Raw genomic sequence first — 21,467 nt, 5'->3', positions numbered from 1 at the left:
CCCGCCACCATCGTTTACAACAGGTAGCCTTGCGCCTTCCTGCCTTGCCGTCCAGTGGGACGTTTGTGCATCGCCGTTCAGGCGCGCACGTAGAGAATACAATCATCAAGAAGGGTCGGTCAAGTTCCATTACTATGCAGCTCGCTTTTCGTGTAGTCAACGCTTTCCCATCCAAATTAAGATTATTGGGTTTGGTCTCGCCAAATCCTTCAACTGGATAGCTTTGCTTCTTGATATCCAACATCTCCTGTCCGAGTCCTTCAACCCGAGTTTTCTCCGCTACTCTCTGCCTCAGTCGCTCTTGCCAACACGATCTTCTTCATGCCAGCAAGGTGAGGCTGCAAGACCATACGGCTCTTGTGGTCTGATCTCGACCCACTCGGCAAAGTTTGCAGGCTCGGTTGGCGCCCGACTGTGGGCTGTCTACACCAGCTGCTTCAGCGCTACGTTCATAGGTGCCGCTAGAAGTCGTTCCAGGAGCGCCGTCTCGTATCATACTCGTAGGTTATTGCGCCTACAGTCCTGGTCAATTGAGTGTTTCACTGACGTCTGGCGACTGACGAACCCTTCCTTCTCCGGAAACGTGGCCTTCATACGCTTCGTCGTCTTTTTGACTACCTCCTCGTATGTCTCCTTAGGTTCAATGTGGTGTTTGGTGGCGAAGAGATGTAGTTTCGGTACGCACATTAAGGTAACGATTTTGTCGGTCATAGCCTCCGCATACCTTGATGGCTGGACATGGTTGTCGCGGCCTCGGATGGCACGAATCTGCTCGACCTGCAAAGGTGACTCCTGAAACCGCCGGAAAATTGCCTCTTCGAGATGGCGGCTGGCATCTGGCATGCCAATGAACGCGAACAACTCGGCTAGGTAGATGTACGTGGCAACGTCAGCTTTAACTTTCCACGGTGCGGTGCGAACTCTGGGACTGAGCACATATGGCTCCATGTACTACACAATGAGCTTGACTGCCAGCACGTTACTGAAGCCTTGCGGCAGTCGAATCACAAATCGGCCATTCGGTGGCTTCATATGTCTACCAACGTCTGGGCAGACCGCAAAGAGCAGGGTTCGTGTGGTGCGCTTGTAGACGTGCGTGTCGCCGATGTACCAATCTATGATGGGTCCCTGCTCCATCATATCTCTCCGCTCATTGAGTGGTAGTATCAGCTGCTGCTGAACGCTGATCTCGCCTATCTGGACGCCGAAGCGGAGTGCAGTTGTATATTGCTACATGGGTGTAATTATACCTCCATGTCAACTCATCAAGACCTACATTACTCAGAGCGACGAAATCCTTTGTACCACTTTCTCCTCGTTCCATTATGCTCCGAGCTTTCTGGCATGCTGAGGTTTTCGAACTCTGACGAAGTGCCAGTTACGAACGACTCGTCAGATTCGATCTTAGCTCCGTACAAGCTACCCCGCTCACCTCCTTCAGGTATGTCATTAGATTTGGGTACCTGTCTGGAGAGCTTCCGCTGTTCCTTTGCAGCCCTAATCGCAGCCAGATCCAATGGCTTAGGTACTGCACTGCGGTGTTCGAATTCATGAAGCGGATCCTCAGCGGATCCAGACAGTTGCCACGCTGCGATCGCAGTCGTGAGAAGATTTTCCACATTCTTGTCCTCGGCCTCATCCACTTCATGCACGGTTACCTTCACACCTTCATGCCCATGCTTCGAGTCCGGATAACGCAACATGCGCGCCCGCTCAAGCGTAGTAGATCGCGGACGGGGCTCGGTGCTGTTCATACCGAAACGTTTCTTCTGGACCCTAAGAGGTGAAGGCTCTTCAGGAAGCGGCAGCATGCGCTCGGCCTCCTTGTCTGGATGATGAGAGCTCTCCAGCTCGTCCACAGTCAATCCCTTCGACCGCGGCTGCTGTGCCACCTTACGGAAGTCCTCAGTCAGCTTCAGAAGAGGCGATACACTTGCCTGGCTTTGACCAGTACGCAGCTTCTGGTTCACATCCTTCGAGGCAAGTCCCGGACGATCGCTATCACCACCTCCGGCACCTTCAACCTCTGGTTTCGTGGAAGAAGAGTCGACGAATGGCTTCAACGTTTGTCTGCTTCCACGCATATACTCACTTCTAACTTCAGACTCGGCCAAAGGTGGTGGACGACGCGGCCCTTGCCCGCGCCTCGGATGCGGATTGAATCCACTTTGCTCAAGGACTCGCTGTGGCTCAACTGGCCAAGTCCGTGACCGACTCCCAGGACTCAGTGGTGGATCATCCTGTGCACCACGCACGAGCGTGTGAAGACCTGGAAAATCTGGAAGTGTCGCCATCTGCTGCCAGCCGTAGGCGACGTGATTGGGATCATCGTAGAACGGGATACGAATGCCATTGTACTGCTCGTCACGTGCAGTATGTCCCACGTCAGGCTCAGGGAGTGGTGACTGCTGCTCTGGTGTAGATGGACGCTGCGACTTGCGCCCGTTCGAAACGCGCTTCTTGCGTAGGTTGTGTGGCATGGTTAAGTTTGGTGAGAATTTCCGAAGCGATAGCGGAGACTTTGTATGTCGAAGCGCTCAGTATGACCACAAAATTAAGTTGGAGGAATAGTGAAAGGCATTGACGAGCACACTGTGACGTGTGAGCTTTGCTAAGTGAGTAGTGAATGGCTTGCGACGACCAAAAACGTGTTTGCCACCTTTCTGCCAGCACGACACCCCTTACGAACGAACAAAGGACGCATGTTCATACACGTCTCCGAACAAGAGTCATCGAAATTCTAGAATATCTTAACTACAATGTGGTGCACCCCGCCGTCAATATTGAGCAGATCATATCGACCAGCATATTCGTACACTTGTGTACAAACGCCAATTCACCATGTCACGTTCGGATGCTCGTACCCGCCATCTCGTTCCCAACCCAGGGATCTGCTTACAGAGCGCCCATTGTGCATGCCCTTTGCGGCTCAAGCTCCGTGTTTCAATTCATGCGTGGGTCCTGCGTTTGTTTCATATCGACCGAATTGCTCATGTGGCTGAGGCGAGAGTGGCGCCGCCAAGACGCGCGATCATGAGTGTTCCGCTCTTCGATCTTTCATGCGTTTCCTATTCTTCCTCACAACGTGCCGTTTCGACAACGCTTGCGCGATAGACATAGTCCTACACATGTCACGTCGTATGATTCCGTGCGATGTAGGATAGACCGTTCTGATACGCTGAAGGCCTCCAGTGCTCTCTTCACGACAACATGATGCGCCACAAACGTGAGCGCCAACAGTCCTGCTGTCATCCCTGAAGCGGAAAGGACGGCTGCTGGAAATACATCGCCAAGACCCAGGACAGCACACTAACATCGAACAGTCAGGCTTGTTCCAACTGTCAATGCCTTTTTGGGTACACAGCCGCGCCCAGGAAGATGCTCACAGACCTGCAATTTGCTGTTGTGGTCCTGACCTGGAGTAGATGTATAACACAACCACTTTGCGATGCCTTCGAATCTTCATACCACTCTCTTTCCACAACCACACTCATTCTAGGTTCCTTCCGAATTCTCTCATTTTCTATCGTTTCTTACCTTGAGCGGAATCTTCGGCTGGTCTGAGTGAACGTTCTTTACCTTTCTTCAGCAACTCTTCATCTTCATCACATTTCAAAAGTCAACAATATGCGTTTCGAAGTCACTGCTCTCCTTGCTGCTGCCGCCAGCGCCTCAGCTCAGGCTGTCGTTGGCAAGGCCTACGGTTTCGCTTCTGGAGTAACTGGTGGAGGCAGTGCTGCGGCTGTCACTCCTACTACCGCGAACGAGCTCGCCGAGTACCTCTCTGACGACACCGCTCGCGTTATCTTGATCACCAAGGAGTTCGACTTCACAGGAAAGACGGCAACAGGATCTGGCTGTGACAGGAAGTCCTGCAGTGCTTCCAACGGTGGCCAGTTTTACCTCGGCGAGCTCTCTTGCGCCACTTCTGACGATAATGTGCCCGTCAGCTCCATCAAGTACGACACTGCTGGACCTGATCCTCTGAAGGTCGGCAGCAACAAGTCGATTCTCGGTGTTGGTGGCAAGGGTGTGCTCAAGGGCAAGGGTCTGTCGCTGGCTAAGAACGCAAAGAACGTTATCATCCAGGGTATCGAGTTCACCAACATCAACCCTGGTGTCGTATGGGGTGGTGACGCTCTCGACTTCCAGGGCGGTAACGACGGTGTCTGGGTCGATCACAACAAGTTTACCCTTGTCGGCCGCATGTTCATCGTCTCCCACTACTCCGCCTCGCGCCTAACTGTCTCCAACAACGAGTTCGATGGTACCACCACCACCTCTGCTAGCTGCAATGACAACCACTACTGGACAATGATGTTCTACGGCGATGGTAAATTCTGCTCTTCTTTTGCCTTGCAGGTAGCAAAGTCTCTAACATATCACAGGCGACAAGGTCACCCTCGACCGCAACTACCTCCACAACGTCTCCGGCCGCGCCCCCAAACTCGGCCAGGACGGCACGACCGGCACCTTCCACGCCGTCAACAATTACTTCGAGAACATGAAGGGCCACGCCTTCGACGCGTACACCGGCGCCCAGGCTCTCATTGAAGGAAACGTTTTCTCCGGCGTCTCGCAGCCCGTTACCGACAAGGGCGCTAAGGTCAGCACCTTCGTTGTCAACGGCGGTTCCGCCTGCTCTTCCGCACTCGGCCGTACCTGTCTCGAGAACAGCGTCGACTCTGCCTCCGGCAAGCTGTCTGGTGGTTCCACTTCATCCTTCATTTCTACGCTCAAGGGCAACGACGTCACTCCCCTCGCCGTCAACAAGGTCGCCGCACACGTCAAGGCCAACGCCGGCCCCGCGAACCTTGGCTCTGCCTCGTCCGATGCGACCGAGAAGGAGGTCTCCACTCCTACGACCACTAAGGCTGTTACTACCACCAAGGCGGTAGCTACCACTGCTGTTGCTGTCAAGACAACCCTTGCGACTGTCAAGAAGCCTGCTGCTACCCAGGAGGCTACTTCGGGTGGTGCGGCGGTTGCGGCGTGGGGTCAGTGCGGTGGTTCGGGGTACACCGGATCTACGACTTGTGCAAGTGGATTAACCTGCAAGAAGCAGAATGACTGGTACAGTCAGTGCTTGTAGATGTGTTGTCCAGAGTGGAGGGTAGAGGTCGTCAGGGGGTGGATGAGGGGAAATTCAAATGTAAATTTTTGGAGAGTGTGGGTGTGGATGTGTATACTTGATCAGTAGCTCAGTATCAAGGCCCGAATGGTGGGATCAATGGGCTCATCATATGAGCCCTGCGGATAGCCATCGTTTTGCCGGGATTATAGTAGAATTTCTCTCCACCATGTTGATAATCAATTCAGTGTCGCCTATGGGCCCAGACAGCATCCAACCAGACGTCACGCGCGGAGTTTTCGTAGTCGGGATTTAGCAACGAGCGCAGGTTTTCATGAACCAGACCAAGCAGACCGTAGATTCTGTCTCGAGCGTCCATACATTTCATGCTGCCGAACTTCTCCATGCGCCAGCTCAAGTTCCAAAAGCCCAGTCCATGATTGGAGCCCATCGATCCCACTCGCTAGTAACCACAAAAACTTGTTCCGATCTTTTGTGCTGTTTCCAAGAGCGTCCACCATGGTCCATGTCTCCTTCAATAGTAGATTCACCGTCGCGTAAGCGTTTTGCATCAGTTCACTGCGCTCGAAAGCTTCTGGTATTGCCTCCCACCCGATCCAAACATTTTCTCTGGTTATACTTGTAACCCACGTCAGTTGATCCTCTGCTCGGCTAGTACTTTGCTTGCTTAAATCACTTCGTCGCTGTGACCGTTTTTCGAGCGCACTCGTCGCTCGTTCAGTCATGGCGTAAATCTTTTCCTCGACTTGTCATCACTCGAAGGAGCTTGTTTTTCTGGATCCTTCATTCTGACTTCCACGCCCACTGCAGATACCAGCGAGGACCATAGGCGGCGATATTCTCGGTCATGTAGGTCTCTGGCGGCAAGACTACCTCCAGAAACGCAAATAAAGCAGCTACCTCGCGGCTGTCGGTTCCCATATTGGCACCCAATTGCCGTGTAGCCTTGAGCCATTGCGGGTATGCTGTATCGAGCTCGGACTTGATGATGCTGTGCAACGCCATGACGACAGCGAGGTAGACATCGTAGATCCACTTCTGGTAGTCGACAGTCACCCGATGTTCCACTTCGAAAAGACTCATCAAGCCGTCTGCACGCATGCTGGCGTTTAGACAGGTGTTGCAATCGCTCTTCCTTGACGTTCACTTTTGGTGGCGGTGGACGAGCCCTCGGTGACCTGATACCATCTCTCGGCGTTTCGAAGGACACCCTCACCCGTGCCCTCGGCGTTTGAGAAGGTTATAATGTACGACACGTGGGAGTCCTGAGCAGTTCTCGAGTATGTACTGCAGCAAGGGTGTGTCTGGTCGAAGTTGAGCTACCTTGTCCCAATCTGGCGTGTTGGGGCACATAATTCCCCAATGTACGGCTTCGATGTGTCGAGTGGCTCATGTTCAAAAAGAGTTGCCCGAGCTGGGGTGTCTGAGTACGTCTCGAAGTCTTCGGTATCCGTAGTAGCTATTGACTCTTGCGTTGCCATGGATGCAAACAAACACCGTATCGGCCGCCGTGCGGTGTACGTCAGTCAGGCTGTGGGATTGTGGCGTGTATAGGAACACGATCGATGTCGAGAGCTGAGGGACAATCGTTCTAAGGTAATCATGAGTGACGATTGCGAAGGTCGTGGAGACCTTCGTGGGATGTCAAGAAGGCTGGGGTAATCGAGAAGCTGAAAGCAAGTTGACGTAGCGGTGGCTGAGTCGGGTTGAGCGACGCTACACAACGTCGAGGAAGGGACGGAAAAGACAGGGTAGTCGCGCTCGACCTTGTTCAAGATATTGAGAGTGAATGTTACGAACCAGACAAAACATGCGCCAACGCTATGCACCCCTCCAAACATCATTCATCGTCATCCGTACCGTCTGCATACCCTCCCTCTCACTCAGTCCATATGCCTAGGAAACTCATCCTCCAACCCAATCGTAACCTTAACATTCATACTTCCCAGCTCCTGAATAAGCAGCTTAGCCGCATACGGCATCGTAATACGTCGAACCGCCTTCTCGCTTTCACAGAGCTTGCAGTAGCCCGAGTAGCCCATCTGGCCGCCTGTCAAACATTAGCATTTGGCTCAAGACTGAAAGTTGATAGGGCTTTGGGGCTCGCCAAACTTACACTTCTCGCACACATCGACATCATGCGCATCCGAACTGATCATCAGACGTTCGAGTAAGAGTTGGGACGCGCCATACGCGATAAGACAATCGCGCTCCATCTCACCCAAACGCAAACCACCACTCCTCGCTCGACCCTCGGTAGGCTGACGCGTAAGGATAGCACGCGGCCCGCGAGCACGACTGTGCATCTTATCCTGCACCATATGCTTGAGTTTCTGATAATAAATCGGCCCAAAGAACGTGTAGAACTGATGCGCCTCGCCCGTAATGCCAGATGTGAGATAGTCCTTGCCCGTGTACGAGAACCCGTTCCTTACGAGGATTTCAGACATATCTTCAACCTTGCTCCCGCCAAAGGCAGTACCGTATTCGAGCGTACCGTTGAGCACGCCCGCTTTGCCGGAGAGAAGTTCCATCATCTTGCCGACTGTCATGCGAGACGGGAATCCGTGCGGGTTCATGATGATGTCTGGGCAGATGCCGTAGTCGTTAAAGGGCATGTCTTCTTGTTGGACAATCAACCCCGTCGTACCCTTTTGGCCGTGACGAGAGGAGAATTTGTCGCCCAGCTCCGGGCGGCGGGTCTGCCGCATCAGCAACTTAATCAGCGTCGTTCCAGCCTCATTCTCAGTGATGCACGCCTTATCAATGTACGAGCAGTCAGGCAGCTTGTAGCGCTCGGGCTTGTCTTTGTACTGGTTTGAAGCCGGGCCTGCGGTGTCGGCCGGCAGGCTCTTGAGCAGGTATGCGTCGCCGGCTTCGAGGCGGGCGCCGACCTGGGCAATGCCGTCGGCGCCGATGGCTTGATGTTCTTGCTTGTTTTGGTCGAGGGCGCCAGCGTTGATGCGGTCGGATGTGCCGTTGGCGTAGGTTTTGAGGGCCGTGACGTGCTTCTTCATGACTTGGCAGCGGCCGAAGCCGCGGTCGCAGGAAGCTTTGTTGAGGATAAGGGCATCTTCGATATCGTAGCCGGAGTAAGACATGACGGCGACTGTGGCGTTCTGACCGGCGGGGAGCTTGTCGTATTTGGTGAGTTCGATAGTTCGAGTCTTGACCATGGGTTGTTGAGGGTAGACCATCAGGTAGAGCAGGGTGTCTATCCTGTTGAACTGGTTGTAGGCGATGGCGCCGATGGCTTGTTTACCCATGGCGCATTGGTAGGTGTTACGTGGCGATTGGTTGTGGTGCGGGTAGGGGATGAGACCAGCAACGGCACCAAGGATGGTGAAGGGTTCGATCTCGAGATGTGTGGTGTGCTGGTTGATGTCTTTCTCAGACAGGGCGATATTCGTATCGTTCTCTTCGTTGGTATCCAGGTATTCCACAAGACCTCTTGTCAGGAAGTCCTCAAACTCCATGGTACCCTTGCGCAAAGCCTTGAGGTATCGTGATGTGACTTTGGAGCGCTCGTTCTCTACGATGATCATTGGCCGACAGATACGGCCTTCATCCGTAGCGATGTGGACTTCGCAGTGGTCGTGATCAATGTGAATGCTGGTGAACTCCGAAATGCGGCCCATCCGCCTAAGCTTTCTGAAGCTATTCAGGAATCGCTTCGGCGTATCTGTGACCGCGATGGGAGTACCGTTCAGACACACTGAGTAAACACCTTCCGCGTGGATCTCCTCTCCAGTCTGCGAGCAGATGTCCTCGGCACCCAACAAGAACACGATCTTGCGCACCGGTCCTTCATCGTCTTCGGTGGTGATATGCGTCATCAGCGCCAAATTCTTGACAAGACCACAAGCCTCTCCTTCCGGCGTATCAGAAGTGCACAGCATACCAAATTGACTCGGCTGCAGCGCACGGGGACCAGACACCTTCCTCGTCTTCTCGAACTGCGAGCTGATTCTCGTCATCATACCCAGCGCAGCAATGTAACTCAGTCGGCTGAGAACGTGCGTAACACCCGCCCGTTCCATCTTGAAACGCTTCAAGCTCCAGTTTCCGGTGGCGATGGCGCGCTCGATACCCATGGTGATGTGGTTCTTGTGCACGCTGAAGTGCGAGAAAGCGTCGAATTCTTGGGCGCGGTTCTGCTTCTTGAGGACTTTGTCGATGCTGAGCTTGAAGTCGTGGTTGAAGCGCTTGAAGTGGTCTTCGAAGAGGAGGGACAACATCTGCCCGGATAACTCGAGGCGCTTGTTCCCGACGTAGTCGCGGTCATCGACCAACTTCGGGTCTTGCATAGCCATGAGCACTCTTCGCGCCATCAAAGCAACGTAGAGGGCTTTCGGTCGGTAGTTCGTGCCAACGACGGGAACGTGCGGGAGAATGACGTTGGACAAGCATTCGATGGCTTCGAGATGGTAGTTTCGCATGCGTGACGCTCCGAGCGGTTTCTTCGTCAGTCGCACGCGGTGCCCGATGTACTCCAGAGCTTTCTCCTGGGTATGGATTCCCTCTCTTGCACAGGCCTCGAAGTTGATCGCAAAACTATCCTGGTACGCGCTGTCGTCTCCAGCAACCATAAGCAGGATTTCCTTGTCCGAGTGTACTCCCAAAGCCTTGAGTGCAAAGACGATAGGGACTTCCTCGGAAAGCGTGTTGTGCCTCAAAAACATGAGCCCTTTCTTCTGGATGACATATGTCTTCGTGCGTCTTTCGTGCGTCGAACTCGTCACGCTGGCCTGCATGATGCCCTTTGCGCTCTCAACAATCACACGGTTCTTGTTCAGCTGCTCCTGCACCAGGATGACCTTCTCTTGTCCACGCGTAATGAAGTAGCCTCCGGGATCCAGCGGACACTCCTCCATGACTGCCATTTCACGGTCGTTCTTCGCAGCCAACACGCACTTGTTGCTCTTCAACATGATAGGCATTCTCCCAATCTTGATGCCCGTCCGCTTGACCTTGGCGTTGCCTCTTGTGTACACGATATCCACCACGATAGGCGCAGCATATGTCATATCCCTCAGCCGGCACTCGTTGGGCGTAATCGTACTGCGGTGGTGGTCGAGGTCATCTTCCTCCTGCCTGTTCGGCGAGAGCACACGGATGTCGGTGTACTCGAGCAGGAACTTGGGGTCGAAGTCGCTGCGCACGAAGCGGTTGGCCTTGATGATCTTCTTGAGCTCGACATCGACGAAGTGGTTGTACGAGTCGACGTGCTGCTTGACCAGGCCCTTGACCTTGAGGAAGGCGGGCAGCAGGTTCCACTTGTCGCGGGCGGTGTTGATGGGCTCGTCGAGGCGCTTGCCGTAGTAGAAGGGCTCGAGGAGGGCGGCAAACTCGTCTTTGGCTTGCGTGTTGAGTGGCGCTTTGCGTTTGCGCGTTGCTTCTGCGGACATGGACGCGTTCGGGTTGAGGTCTGCGGGCGGCTGTCCTTCTCTCGCCGCGCCATCGCCGCCTACAGGACCTCCATTGCTTGCGTCCACCTCTTGCACGCTGCCGTCGGCTGCTGGGGCTTTCGCCCGTGCTGCCCCGCGCGGGGGAGCCTTGGGTTTGACTTTTGGCGCTTCCTGTGCGCGTGTTAGGCCTGTGATTCCTCTTCCCGCTGCAGTCCTGCGCCTACCTGCTTGCCCACCATGTCTGCGACCGCTCACGAGAAGACCTCGGTCGAGCAAGTTGAGGCGTCAAAGGTAAAAAAGTTAGCGTGGCGGCAGCTGCGAGTCAGAGCAGGGATCGAGGTGGGGATGCGTGGGCCAATCGCCATTGGAGGAAATCCGCCAGCAGCCCCATCGCGATGTGGAGGTTGATTTGATTGGCTCAACGTCCCACGTGAGCGATGTGAAGGTGAGTGACCATCCCGCGTTGGCTTCACACGACTTTCGAAGGATCTGGTAATGGAGATGATTGAAACACGTGGGTGTGATTCCGAATATGCAGCCAATGCTGCCAAGTCCCAGCGCCGGCGCAATGCTACCAACCGAACGACATATGCAAGAAGCCTTTTCCAGCCCATCGTACACAAAACACGCCAAGTACAATCGGTCTGGCTCTTCGCATCGTCAGAGTGCTCCGTGTGCTCCGTGTGCTCCGTGTGCTCAAACCGAGAGTGCGACGTGTGCTCAACACTAGAAAGCAGCGCCGCTAACCTCCGTCTCGCCATTCAGGTTCCGCAACGACTGCTCTGCCAGGTCGACGCGAAGCTGAGCCGTCTCCGCATCCCTCTCCAGTGCGTCCCACTCCCTCAGCTTTGCCCTCTTCGCGTCTTCCTTCTTCTCGATCATCTCACGTAGTTTTCTTGCTTCCTCTTCAAGTCTCAGGATCTTGCTCTTGTCATACACCTCGGGTGCTTTTTGGCCGCCGGGAATCTCCTTTGGTAGGTCTGCGAGATGGTCACGGAAGCGCATAGTGCGTGGGTATGTCGTGGCGGTCGAGTTGCTGGAGCCGCGGAAGGTAGCCGAGAAGCTGGTTGGGCCGCTGACAGAGCCGCGAGGACCAGAAGGAGGGCCGTCGTGGAACCCACCGCGGAACCCACCGCCGCCGCCGCGAGAGCCAGCGCCCCAGGACCCACGGCGAGCTGGGCCGGAGAAGTCGCGCGGTGAGTCGTACGGGTAGCCGCCTCGCCCCCCACCGCGTGGCCTAGTAGGCGCACTGAGCGCGGGATTACCGCCTCGCGGTCCTGCTGGTGGTGCCGTCGATGCTAAGCCTGCAGGTCCGGCAGGCGGCGAGATGGCCGGCGAAGGGTAGCTACGGCTCGACGGCCCTGTTGGCGGTGCCCTTGAGAACTCCCCATCGCCGTTGCGGCGGGCAGACGAAGGGCCAGTAGGTGGTGCGAATTCCCTGTCTCTGTCGCCCCGTGGTCCTCTGGGAGGGCTGGCATCCCTTCTCCGTGGGGGACTCCTGTCTCGAACAGGGCTGGCATCCCTGCGTCGAGGAGGCGACCGCTCCCTTTCGCGCTCGCGGAAGTTGTCGCGGGGAGCTCTGCTGCTCTCGCGCTCGCGAAATGGCGATCTAGGCGCGGAAACAGGCTCTCTGGCCGGTCTGTCCTCTACAAGAGCAGCTCTGCTGGGGTGTACGCTGGGACGGGGAGAGGATCTTCGGGAAGTCGCTGCAGACTGGATGCCCGAGGCCTCGTTTGAGGTGTATGCAGGCCTGGCGGAAGGCGACCTACGGCTTCGCCATGTATCTGCGGTGTATGGATCGGTGCGCTCGCGTCTGGGCGAGGGCGAGCGGCGTCGAAAGTCGCGGTTGTCTCGCGGAGGAGGTGAGTTCCGTCGCGGGCTGGTCAAGTCAGCGAAACCCATGTACTTTTCCAGACACTCAGAAACATACCTGTTGATGCGCGAGCGCGGCTCGTCGTATCGGCTTGCTCGCACAGGCGAACGCATCCCCCGGCTCCTAGCTGGCGAAGCTTCGCGTGTCCTGGGCGGTGGTGACCTGTCGCGCGGTCGCGGCGAGCGCGTGTATGAATCGTACCCATCTCTCCTGGGCGATCGAGCGCGGTCATTCCTATAGTCCTCTCGTCGTGGCGAGAAGTTGCGGCGGGGCGGCGAACGTGGCCTTGCCCTCCAATTGTCATCGCGGCGCGGACTGCGTGATCGTCTCCGAAACGCTGGCGAGCGGCTCCTAGGCCGGGGCGGGCGACTGTTGCCTCCGGGAGTGTATGTGTCGGCAGATGCTAAACCACGGCGAGGTGGTGATCCTCGTCGTGGCGGAGGAGAGCTGCGACGAGGCGGTGATCGACCTGCGCGGTAGCTATCCGCGCGAGGTGCAGGTGAACGGGTTCGGGGTCGCGGTGAACGTGGTCTATACGTGTTCGAGTATCGGTCGTCCCTACTCGCATGTCAGCTGCTGTCTCACGTGTGCATGGTGCGTGCACCGTATAGCTGAACTGCTGTGTTGGCGCGCATACAATGGTGTCGGCTTGACAAACCTTCGATCCCGGTCTCTCTCGCGGTCTCGATCCATCATTGTTACGTAAGTCAAAAGTCTGTTGATTCTTCAGGCTGCAATAGATAGCGAGTGTGATGTTGCTGCTATGTATGGCTTCGTAGAGTAAGGGTGGTGGTGGTGGTGGTGGCTGGTTGTTGGTGGTCGAGGTGTGCAATGAAAGTTGAGAGTTCCCGGGCCAAGCCTCTGACACGCGAATAACTTGCGTCACGTGTATGCACGCCAAACACGGGCGTCGAGCATCGCCGATGGACGGCGGGTGTAATTGCTGAGCGCCGTCTCAAGAAGTTGAATCGCTGTCTTGCTGTTTGGCCGTGTTGGTGATCAGTAGCTGCGGTGTTGAGGTTCGATTTAGTGGCAGGCGGTGCATGGCGGTGTATCGTCTTCCTCCAGGGCTAGTGTTCTTCACGTGTCCCCCCCCCCCCATCATATACCTGAGTCTTGACCTTTTCAGAAGAGCCTTCGACTGTTCTTGATGATGCTGTGCAACGTCTGCAATCTCAAAGGCAACACCGTTCTTGTTACCATGCGAATCCTCTTGACTGTATCCTTCCACTTGAAACATCTTTCATCACTGTAAGCTTCGTCTTGTTCTGTCCGGTGCGAAAGACCGGAGGCTCTTGAGCTCGATTTTGTTCATTTTGCGCGATCATGACGGTCGCCGCATGTAACGCCATATCCCAATGCTGGCTACGATTCTTTAGAACCCTTGGATATCCATAACGCCGGCTCGATTCGAGCTGTCCAATCGTCAAGCCACCCATCTTTTGTACAAGAATCCACCTCTTCCGTTTACCGCTTGTTGCCACGCTCAGATTCTCTCTTGACTCTCTTCCTGCTCTCTGAAGCTATCATGTCCGCCAGATCGTCTTGATCGATACTCTGCCACTGTCCTGCGGCCTCGGCTCGTTGCCTCGACTCATACTCCTTCTTCAAAGCGTCCTTGTCCAGCTTGTCGCTGTCCGCTAGCTGATCAACGTCCACAGAAATATCGACATCGCCGGCCTTTCGCTTTCTCTGAGCTGCTCCGAGCTGGTCCCTCCTCGCTGCATCGAGATCGTAAGCGTGCTCGCCGCCGAAGAAGCCGGTCGCTGAGATATTCTTTTCGGGCAGAACCTGGTATGCGCTTCGCGGTGCCCCTGGTTCTTCGGTTTCGATTCCCTTGCGCTGCTTGCGAAGCGTGAACTCGCCACCGATGCTCTCTGTCCCGCCAATCTCAGACGGCATGGCAGATGCAGCGCCGGTCATCGATGTCTGAATGCCACTTGCATCCTCTTCCTCGTCCTCTTCTTCTTCATCATCTTCCTCCTCTTCGTCGCTCTCTTCGTCCTCACTCTCGCCTTCAGCACGCAGTACACCCCATGTCGTGCGTTCCACGGGCTCGCCCTCGTGTGTAGGCTGCTGCTGCTCCTCGAGAATGCTGGTGCCATAAAGGTCGCCACCGAATAGCGGCCGTCCGGCATCATCTGTTGGTGGCTTACCCCACTGTCCAGGTTGGAATCCCCAAGAAGCGCCCGGAGGAATAGGTGCGTTCACACCAGGGATACGCATGTTAGGGTAAGAGGGCGAAGGACCGAAACGTTGCATGTTGATGAGCCATGGTGGTGGATGACCGGGTACCATACCAAGGGCTTCTCTCAGCTCTTCACTCAACTCACCAGGCTTCAGGTTGACAAGGTTTGTCTCGAACTCCTTGCCTTCGTAGTACACCTCGCCGTACCGTGTCAATTCGGGCTTTGTTTGGCGTCGGAAAAATGCGTCGTAGAGTTTCGAGTAATCGATGTCGAGTTTGCCAAGCTTTCCCTGAACGCGCTCCCGCTGCTTTTGTCGCATCGTCATCTCTGCCTGCTTCTCGAGGACAGCATCTCGCATTTCAGCGATACCGGTCTCTTGAATGAACTTCGGCAGCGCGAAAGGCGGCTTTTCGATACCACGCTTTGAGGAGAGGTACTCCCGCTTGAGAGACCAGTGTGTCGGTACTGGAATGACGTTCTTCGCACCCTTGATGGCGACCAGTAGCTGCGGATCTGAGGAGGAGACATCTGTCCATTCCACCAGCTCAGGCTTGCTGACCAAAGACTTCAGTTGAGCGACCGAAAGCTTGTTCATGGCCTTGCGCTGCTTCTTCGAGATCTTCGGTGTGCCGTCCTCTTCCTCACTGACATCGTCATTGTCGCTGTAGTAGATCTCAGGCTTCTCGTCGTCCCTAGTAGCTACCTCCTCCTCTGTTCGTTCCCTGAACTTCTCGAAGATGTCCTTGTACTGCTCAAAGAGTGGGTTGTCTAGGTCGTACTGGTTCGAGATGTCGTTGATGTTAACCAAGTCCGCGGACTTCACCGCCTGTACATCGTTATTCGTGTCGCTTTCTGGTTCAGCAGATTCGCTCTCACGCGCAGAGTCGGTGGCTTCGGATGGTGTCTCCTGCCGACGTATTAGTACTGTTATGCAAGGGCATTTTGTGCATCTGAGACTCACAGAGCGCTGCGCCTTCTTCTTCGCGCGCCTATAGGCGTTCTTGTTTGCCTGCTTCTTCCCCTTTGCAGCGGTTGCGCCTGACATTGTGATGGTTGCGGCGTATGCGTGCGGTAGAGAACGTGAGCCTCGAGACGAGTGTCGCGCGAGCGCGTAACGCTGGAAAGCGTATAGGTCGGCACTTAAGAATCGTTGAAGCAGCGCTAGGCACGGTGTTTGTGCGCTGCAATAAGTGGAATGGAAGGGTTGCGCGCGATGAGGTTGGGATATGAAGATGGTGGAGGTGACCGCGGGAAAGTTTTGGCCAAGCTCTCGACGTTCGCAATCGAAGCTTACGTGATGCAGACCTTCACCACAGCATACTTCAGGCGTAGCACTCCAAGCATTTGAACGATAGGTTTTAATCACATATGTAGCCTTGCATCATATTTTGGCTCCCCTCCCCACCCAGTCGAAGGAGGAGCACGTGATTTTATTGCCTGCGTAAGTAGAAGCACGGTCACAGAGCGAAGAGACAAACTCTCTGTTAGTTATGTAAGCTGTCTAGTAATTCCACAAATCTCTATAAGACTACAGTGCTCTCTAGAGATAGTATAGAACGTGTTTATTTATCTCGACTCTAGAAATCATTTGTCAAGGTTGTTGGGTAAGATCTTGTAGCCGTGCATTTTCTGCAACGCGAGATACAAGCTACGTTGATCGTGTCTATTCATGCATCATGAACTAAATTGTGTCTGTTCATCGGTCACAGTCCAGCAAGGCTGCGTCTAAGTCCTGTCACTGTCCTCGAACTTCTTCTGCCAGAAACCACGGAAGTGCTTCTTCTGACCGATCTGGTTGATCTCCTGGATTTCCTTGGGTGTCAACTTGAACGTCGCAACCCTCAGGTAATCGCTCAATCTCTGCTCCTTCGACGATGTCGTAATAGGTACAACATCCTGATCGATACACCATCGCAGAGAGATCTCGCCGGCGCTGACAGCGTACTTCTTCGACAGAGCCGCGAAGTAGTCGTCCAGGGGTCCTGGTGCAGCCTTGGTGGCTGCAGTGAGTGGGCCGTAAGCTGTGGTGGCGATGCCATGCTGCTTGTGCAGAGCAAGAAGCTCAGTGTGCTGGAGGTAAGGGTGGAACTCGATCTGGTTGCATGCGGGAACCACTTTGGCGGTTTTCAGGAGAGCGTTCAGGTAGGCAGGTGTGTAATTAGAGACACCGATTGACTTTGCCAGGCCCTTGGCTTGGATGGCTTCCATCTGCGCCCAGGCTTTCTGGATGTCTTCGTCTGTCTTCGCGAACCATGGCTGATGAATGAGGTACCTGTGTTTTGTCAGTAGAGTTCGTGGAGGTCGTCAGAGCATTCTTACAGATCAACATGGTCTAGCTGCAGCTTCTTCAGACTAGTTTGCAGAGCACCTTCGATGTCGTGGATGTTATCATTATCAACCTTGGTGGTCACAAAGAGCTTCTCGCGCTCCACACCAGACTCCTTGATACCGGTTCCAAGCTCTTGTTCCGTTTTGTACACTGGGTTCATCCGTCAGTGATCTCAGAGTTGCCACAGGACCCGCGTTGTTCATGGAATTTGAAGCGTGACATACTCTCTGCTCCATCGAGATGTGTGTATCCTAGCTTGATAGCCATCTTCACGGCATCAATGATGCTCTGGTCGATCTTGGACTCCTCGCCGGTCTTGTACCAGGCTGTGCCCGTGCCATATCCCAGCATGGGAACTGAGGCTCCATCATTGAGCTTGAGGTTGGGAATGGTTAGGTTAAGCTTCGCCATAGTTGTTGATGGTGTTCGACTGTGTGTATACGATGAGGGGTAGAAGTGGAGGGGTAGAAGCTGAGTATGAGTATCTGATTCAGCAGGGTTATATACCGATACCGGCGAATGCCACAGCAACTGAATGATGAGAGAATGGCTACTGTACACACAATGAGCAGCACGAGTCATGCCAGTGTTCTCATAGCGACATCTTGAAGCGCCGAAAGTGGGGTAGCATGTTTTACGTCATCGTAAACGGCAAGCACGGCTACCTACAGCTGTTCACACTACTACAGACAGCAAATGCGTTGATGGGTTGTATGTTGATCAAAGACAAAAATAAGTTTTGTAGATATGTCTTCATTGGTATTGCGGCGCAGGATCTACATGCTTGCCTGGATGAGTTTAAAACATGTCAGCAAGCAACACTTGGCCAGTCAAAGCACCGTTCTTAATGGCGATTCCAGTCTTACAATTAGGCTGACTGGTTCTTGTTCTCAATCGCGTGGCTCCTGGAGTGAGCGTCTCGCCTCTATGTTCACACGATACACATGGTACAGCAGTCAGCTTTCAATGGACTTCTGTCCGACATGTAAAGAACTTGAGCAACGTGGACTCCTTATTGCTTCCGTCGGGCCCAAACATGCAACCTTGTTTTTGTCTCCTTACTTGCCCGTTCTTGAAACTGGACGAATTGACCAGCAAGAGCAAACATCAGGCTGATGTTGTCTCTTGAGTTTCCTAGCTCAGCGATTTGCAGCCACAGTTCCATTGGTAGCCTCGCTAAAATAGTTGTGCTGCCTCCACTGAGAGTGCGACATTCATTGTCCTCGCGTGTTATGCGCATGTAAGTCGGTAGGGTCAGCTGAGGTACGAGACTATGACGGCGCAGTGTTGGGAACAACGCAAGCGCGAATTGCATGGACGAGTTGACGCTGAGATATTCCCATATCTCCAGCAAGAGCTCAGCGGGGAGGTAGTCGAAAGACGATGCACCTCTCGGTGGAGGCGGAGGTGGAGGAGGTGGTGGTGCGCCAGCAGCAGATGCCATGATCGTCAAGCGTGTGGGTTCGCTGCGATTGGACGTGATTTAATCTGCATGCGCTTTTGCGGAAGACTCTTCGACGACCGAGAGCAGCCAGCGATATGTGTAGCCTGAGACAAACCACGCTGCAACCGCAACAGCTGTGATGTATATGGCGACCGGTGCTAGGGAGCACGGCAGGAGGTTTAGGAGGAAGGGATCAAGAACTGCATATGTTAATTACCCGAAGTCGTAGAATGCGTCCGTGACTTACTGATATCGACATCGACCGGCGGCGGGTAGTCCATTAACGTGCGGTTAGTCGAATAGTATGACGCTGCTGCCTGGACTCGCAGAAGCAGTATCGACTGCGTGTCTCCTGTCAATTTCTGCTTGTTCAAGCTGTCCCTAGAGTTCGATCCCGGCAATTGCTCACTGTATTCTGCGAGAGAGGATATCAGATGCGGAGTGTCGAAGACTTCGGTGATTGAGTAGGTATCGAGCCAGAAGTCGGTCGGCGACTGAATTGAGGTCAACACATGCCTTCGCCGGCAGTTCATGAAGCAATGCACTTACGGTCGCTGGCCAGCATATGCGGACCTCGTACCTTCTGCCCTCCTCCAGGCCACTCAGAAGGTACCAGGATTCAAGACCGTGGGGTCCCGTACTCGAAGGGAACTGCACAGAGAGTTGCGTGGACAGAATAGGTTCAAGACTTGACAGCGAGTGCAGGCGTAGGTCGTCTAAGCTGGGGCGGACATCAGGGAGAGGCACAGCGCTGGGCCCGAGAAATATGGTCTTCTCGACGTTGGCATTCACTGTCCAGGCCTGTGACACAATGCAGAGCAGTGCAGCTATGACGCGCATGTTTGGTGGACAGCACAATACTCGAGAATGAAGCTGGACAAAAGCAAGTGCATGCTCTCACGTAGGCCAGAGCAGCTTCATTGGGCTACGCAAAGCTTCACTTGCGCGTGTGTCGCTGTGATGATGGGGTTGTGGTTTGTAACCCGAGTCTCGAAGAAGCCGCACGGGCCTGTCTCCGCTACCAGCTAGCTCCTTCCGTGATAAACACACTAAATCTTTTACGGGCAGTGCCAACAACACTCGACACACCGTCTCCGCTGCTCCCCACCCGCAGTCTCCCGTCAAGCACCTTCAGCTCTTGCGCAGAAGGCATCTAGCACTTCCAATTCATACTCTCTCCATCTATCCACCATGAGAGAAGTCATCTCCCTCAACGGTATGAAACCCCCACACGTGCACGCGCCCTGACCGCCCTGTCCTGGGCGGGACATCCTGGTGATATTTGTTGATACTGACACTGCACGCATCTAGTCGGCCAGGCCGGTTGCCAGATTGCAAACTCATGCTGGGAGGTACGTTTGAGCCTTGTGGCACGCCGTCTGCACCTCTCTGTCGCCCACAATGCGAAAAGGAGGGGGCGACAACGGGTGCCTTGACCGCCTCTGAGGGAGTATGCTAACGCACCACCACAGCTCTACTGCCTCGAGCACGGCATCCAGCCCGACGGCTACCTCACTGAGGAGCGCAAGGCCAAGAACGACGATCATGGCTTCAGCACTTTCTTCTCCGAGACTGGTACGGCTGCCTGCATGCTGCAAATCGCGCACCCCTCTGACACACAATGCAGGCCAGGGCAAGTACGTTCCTCGCACCATCTACGCCGACTTGGAGCCCAACGTCGTCGACGAGGTCCGCACTGGCACCTACCGTTCTCTCTTCCATCCCGAGCACATGATCACCGGCAAGGAGGATGCGTCCAACAACTACGCCCGTGGTCACTACACAGTCGGAAAGGAGCTCATTGACCAGGTCCTCGATAAGGTCCGCCGTGTCGCCGATAACTGCTCCGGTCTGCAAGGTTTCCTCGTTTTCCACTCCTTCGGTGGTGGAACAGGTTCCGGTTTCGGTGCCCTCCTGATGGAGCGTCTGTCTGTCGACTACGGCAAGAAGTGCAAGCTCGAGTTCTGTGTCTACCCTGCGCCGCAGGTCGCCACCTCCGTTGTCGAGCCTTACAACTCTATCCTCACAACCCACACCACTCTGGAGCACTCTGACTGCTCCTTCATGGTTGACAACGAGGCTATCTACGACATCTGCCGCAGGAACCTTGGCATTGAGCGCCCCAACTACGAGAACCTGAACCGCCTCATCGCTCAGGGTATGTATATGCTCCACATTCGCTAACACAGTGGCTGACGCTTTGAACAGTCGTCTCCTCCATCACTGCCTCGCTCCGCTTCGACGGTTCCCTGAACGTCGACCTGAACGAGTTCCAGACCAACCTGGTCCCCTACCCCCGCATCCACTTCCCTCTCGTTGCCTACGCTCCTGTTGTCTCCGCCGCCAAGGCCGCCCACGAGGCCAACTCGGTCATGGAGATCACCAACGCCTGCTTCGAGCCCAACAACCAGATGGTCAAGTGCGATCCTCGCAACGGCAAGTACATGGCCACCTGCCTGCTCTACCGCGGAGACGTCGTCCCCAAGGACACCCACGCCGCCATTGCCCACCTCAAGACCAAGCGCACTATCCAGTTCGTCGACTGGTGCCCGACTGGTTTCAAGATTGGTATCTGCTACCAGCCTCCCCAGAACGTCCCTAACGGCGACCTTGCTGGCGTCAACCGCGCCGTCTGCATGTTATCCAACACCACAGCTATCAGCGAGGCCTGGTCCGCTCTGTCGCACAAGTTCGATCTCATGTACTCCAAGCGCGCTTTCGTCCACTGGTACGTTGGTGAGGGTATGGAGGAGGGCGAGTTCTCTGAGGCTCGTGAGGACTTGGCCGCTCTTGAGCGCGATTACGAGGAGGTTGCCGCCGACTCGCTCGAGGGTGAGGAGGGTGTTGAGGCTGAGTACTAAGCGTTTCTGCGCTGAGCGCAGCGGTGTTGTGAAACGCAGTTCGGTCCTGCATCACTACCTTTGGTTGTTCTTGTCGGAGCTACGCTTTTGAAGCAACACCGCATTTTGGCGATGGCGAGCAAAGGAGTTTTGTTGGACTGCTAGCTTACATATCAAAGCGTTTTGGGATGGATTATCCTCTTTCTCTGTTACTACTCTCTTACTAATGCACGATAAATTGCTTCATCTGTATTCAGTATGCGAAGGGTGCACCGCGACACATGTGCATTCA

The 21,467-nt window shown here is 54.8% G+C and overlaps 12 protein-coding genes across 12 annotated transcripts; 2 read left to right on the top strand and 10 right to left on the bottom strand.

Annotated features, from left to right (window-relative positions):
* Positions 1-9: 9 nt before the first annotated feature.
* Positions 10-645, bottom strand: BU25DRAFT_444020 (uncharacterized protein; the record flags this gene model as incomplete). Its single annotated transcript, XM_033700014.1, has 2 exons — positions 566-645; positions 10-514 (listed from the first exon to the last, which is right to left on the bottom strand). A coding segment is annotated over exon 2 (234 nt), but the record flags the coding sequence as incomplete, so codon positions are not given.
* BU25DRAFT_464110 (uncharacterized protein) lies at positions 369-1,218 on the bottom strand. The gene has a single exon (XM_033700114.1). The coding sequence runs from the start codon at positions 946-948 to the stop codon at positions 493-495; it is 456 nt and encodes a 151-aa protein (XP_033567386.1). The 5' UTR covers positions 949-1,218; the 3' UTR covers positions 369-492.
* On the bottom strand, positions 1,113-2,619 carry BU25DRAFT_1631 (uncharacterized protein). The gene has a single exon (XM_033699428.1). It carries the CDS (start codon positions 2,478-2,480, stop codon positions 1,278-1,280), a length of 1,203 nt encoding a protein of 400 aa, XP_033567385.1. The 5' UTR covers positions 2,481-2,619; the 3' UTR covers positions 1,113-1,277.
* A 1,008-nt stretch (positions 2,620-3,627) lies between these two features.
* BU25DRAFT_426812 (carbohydrate-binding module family 1 protein) lies at positions 3,628-5,092 on the top strand (the record flags this gene model as incomplete). Its single annotated transcript, XM_033699928.1, has 2 exons — positions 3,628-4,333; positions 4,389-5,092. The coding sequence occupies 2 exons, from the start codon at positions 3,628-3,630 to the stop codon at positions 5,090-5,092; spliced, it is 1,410 nt and encodes a 469-aa protein (XP_033567384.1).
* A 783-nt stretch (positions 5,093-5,875) lies between these two features.
* On the bottom strand, positions 5,876-6,193 carry BU25DRAFT_452998 (uncharacterized protein; the record flags this gene model as incomplete). Its single annotated transcript, XM_033700060.1, has 1 exon — positions 5,876-6,193. The coding sequence occupies one exon, from the start codon at positions 6,191-6,193 to the stop codon at positions 5,876-5,878; it is 318 nt and encodes a 105-aa protein (XP_033567383.1).
* A 680-nt stretch (positions 6,194-6,873) lies between these two features.
* On the bottom strand, positions 6,874-10,674 carry BU25DRAFT_355319 (beta and beta-prime subunits of DNA dependent RNA-polymerase). The gene is made up of 2 exons (XM_033699575.1): positions 7,209-10,674; positions 6,874-7,142 (listed from the first exon to the last, which is right to left on the bottom strand). Exons 1-2 carry the CDS (start codon positions 10,498-10,500, stop codon positions 6,976-6,978), a joined length of 3,459 nt encoding a protein of 1,152 aa, XP_033567382.1. The 5' UTR covers positions 10,501-10,674; the 3' UTR covers positions 6,874-6,975.
* Positions 10,675-10,957: 283 nt separating this feature from the next.
* BU25DRAFT_1580 (uncharacterized protein) lies at positions 10,958-13,198 on the bottom strand. The gene is made up of 3 exons (XM_033699425.1): positions 13,011-13,198; positions 12,431-12,931; positions 10,958-12,379 (listed from the first exon to the last, which is right to left on the bottom strand). The coding sequence occupies exons 1-3, from the start codon at positions 13,067-13,069 to the stop codon at positions 11,227-11,229; spliced, it is 1,713 nt and encodes a 570-aa protein (XP_033567381.1). The 5' UTR covers positions 13,070-13,198; the 3' UTR covers positions 10,958-11,226.
* A 288-nt stretch (positions 13,199-13,486) lies between these two features.
* On the bottom strand, positions 13,487-15,786 carry BU25DRAFT_355313 (DUF382-domain-containing protein). The gene is made up of 2 exons (XM_033699574.1): positions 15,524-15,786; positions 13,487-15,469 (listed from the first exon to the last, which is right to left on the bottom strand). The coding sequence occupies exons 1-2, from the start codon at positions 15,605-15,607 to the stop codon at positions 13,841-13,843; spliced, it is 1,713 nt and encodes a 570-aa protein (XP_033567380.1). The 5' UTR covers positions 15,608-15,786; the 3' UTR covers positions 13,487-13,840.
* A 412-nt stretch (positions 15,787-16,198) lies between these two features.
* Positions 16,199-17,562, bottom strand: BU25DRAFT_405126 (Aldo/keto reductase). Its single transcript, XM_033699702.1, has 3 exons — positions 17,116-17,562; positions 16,882-17,041; positions 16,199-16,834 (listed from the first exon to the last, which is right to left on the bottom strand). The coding sequence occupies exons 1-3, from the start codon at positions 17,300-17,302 to the stop codon at positions 16,288-16,290; spliced, it is 894 nt and encodes a 297-aa protein (XP_033567379.1). The 5' UTR covers positions 17,303-17,562; the 3' UTR covers positions 16,199-16,287.
* A 341-nt stretch (positions 17,563-17,903) lies between these two features.
* Positions 17,904-18,236, bottom strand: BU25DRAFT_307189 (uncharacterized protein; the record flags this gene model as incomplete). Its single annotated transcript, XM_033699462.1, has 1 exon — positions 17,904-18,236. A coding segment is annotated over one exon (333 nt), but the record flags the coding sequence as incomplete, so codon positions are not given.
* A 138-nt stretch (positions 18,237-18,374) lies between these two features.
* BU25DRAFT_452993 (uncharacterized protein) lies at positions 18,375-19,175 on the bottom strand (the record flags this gene model as incomplete). Its single annotated transcript, XM_033700059.1, has 3 exons — positions 18,375-18,535; positions 18,583-18,829; positions 18,885-19,175. The coding sequence occupies 3 exons, from the start codon at positions 19,173-19,175 to the stop codon at positions 18,375-18,377; spliced, it is 699 nt and encodes a 232-aa protein (XP_033567377.1).
* Positions 19,176-19,409: 234 nt separating this feature from the next.
* On the top strand, positions 19,410-21,445 carry BU25DRAFT_405124 (tubulin nucleotide-binding domain-like protein). Its single transcript, XM_033699701.1, has 5 exons — positions 19,410-19,551; positions 19,647-19,687; positions 19,808-19,910; positions 19,963-20,493; positions 20,544-21,445. Exons 1-5 carry the CDS (start codon positions 19,527-19,529, stop codon positions 21,194-21,196), a joined length of 1,353 nt encoding a protein of 450 aa, XP_033567376.1. The 5' UTR covers positions 19,410-19,526; the 3' UTR covers positions 21,197-21,445.
* Positions 21,446-21,467: the final 22 nt, after the last annotated feature.

Source organism: Macroventuria anomochaeta, assembly GCF_010093625.1.
Source record: "Macroventuria anomochaeta strain CBS 525.71 unplaced genomic scaffold BU25scaffold_1, whole genome shotgun sequence".
In the NCBI taxonomy this organism is placed as follows: Eukaryota; Fungi; Ascomycota; class Dothideomycetes; order Pleosporales; family Didymellaceae; genus Macroventuria; species Macroventuria anomochaeta.
Note: the sequence above shows the minus strand (reverse complement) of the source record. Positions and strands in the feature narration are given on the sequence as shown.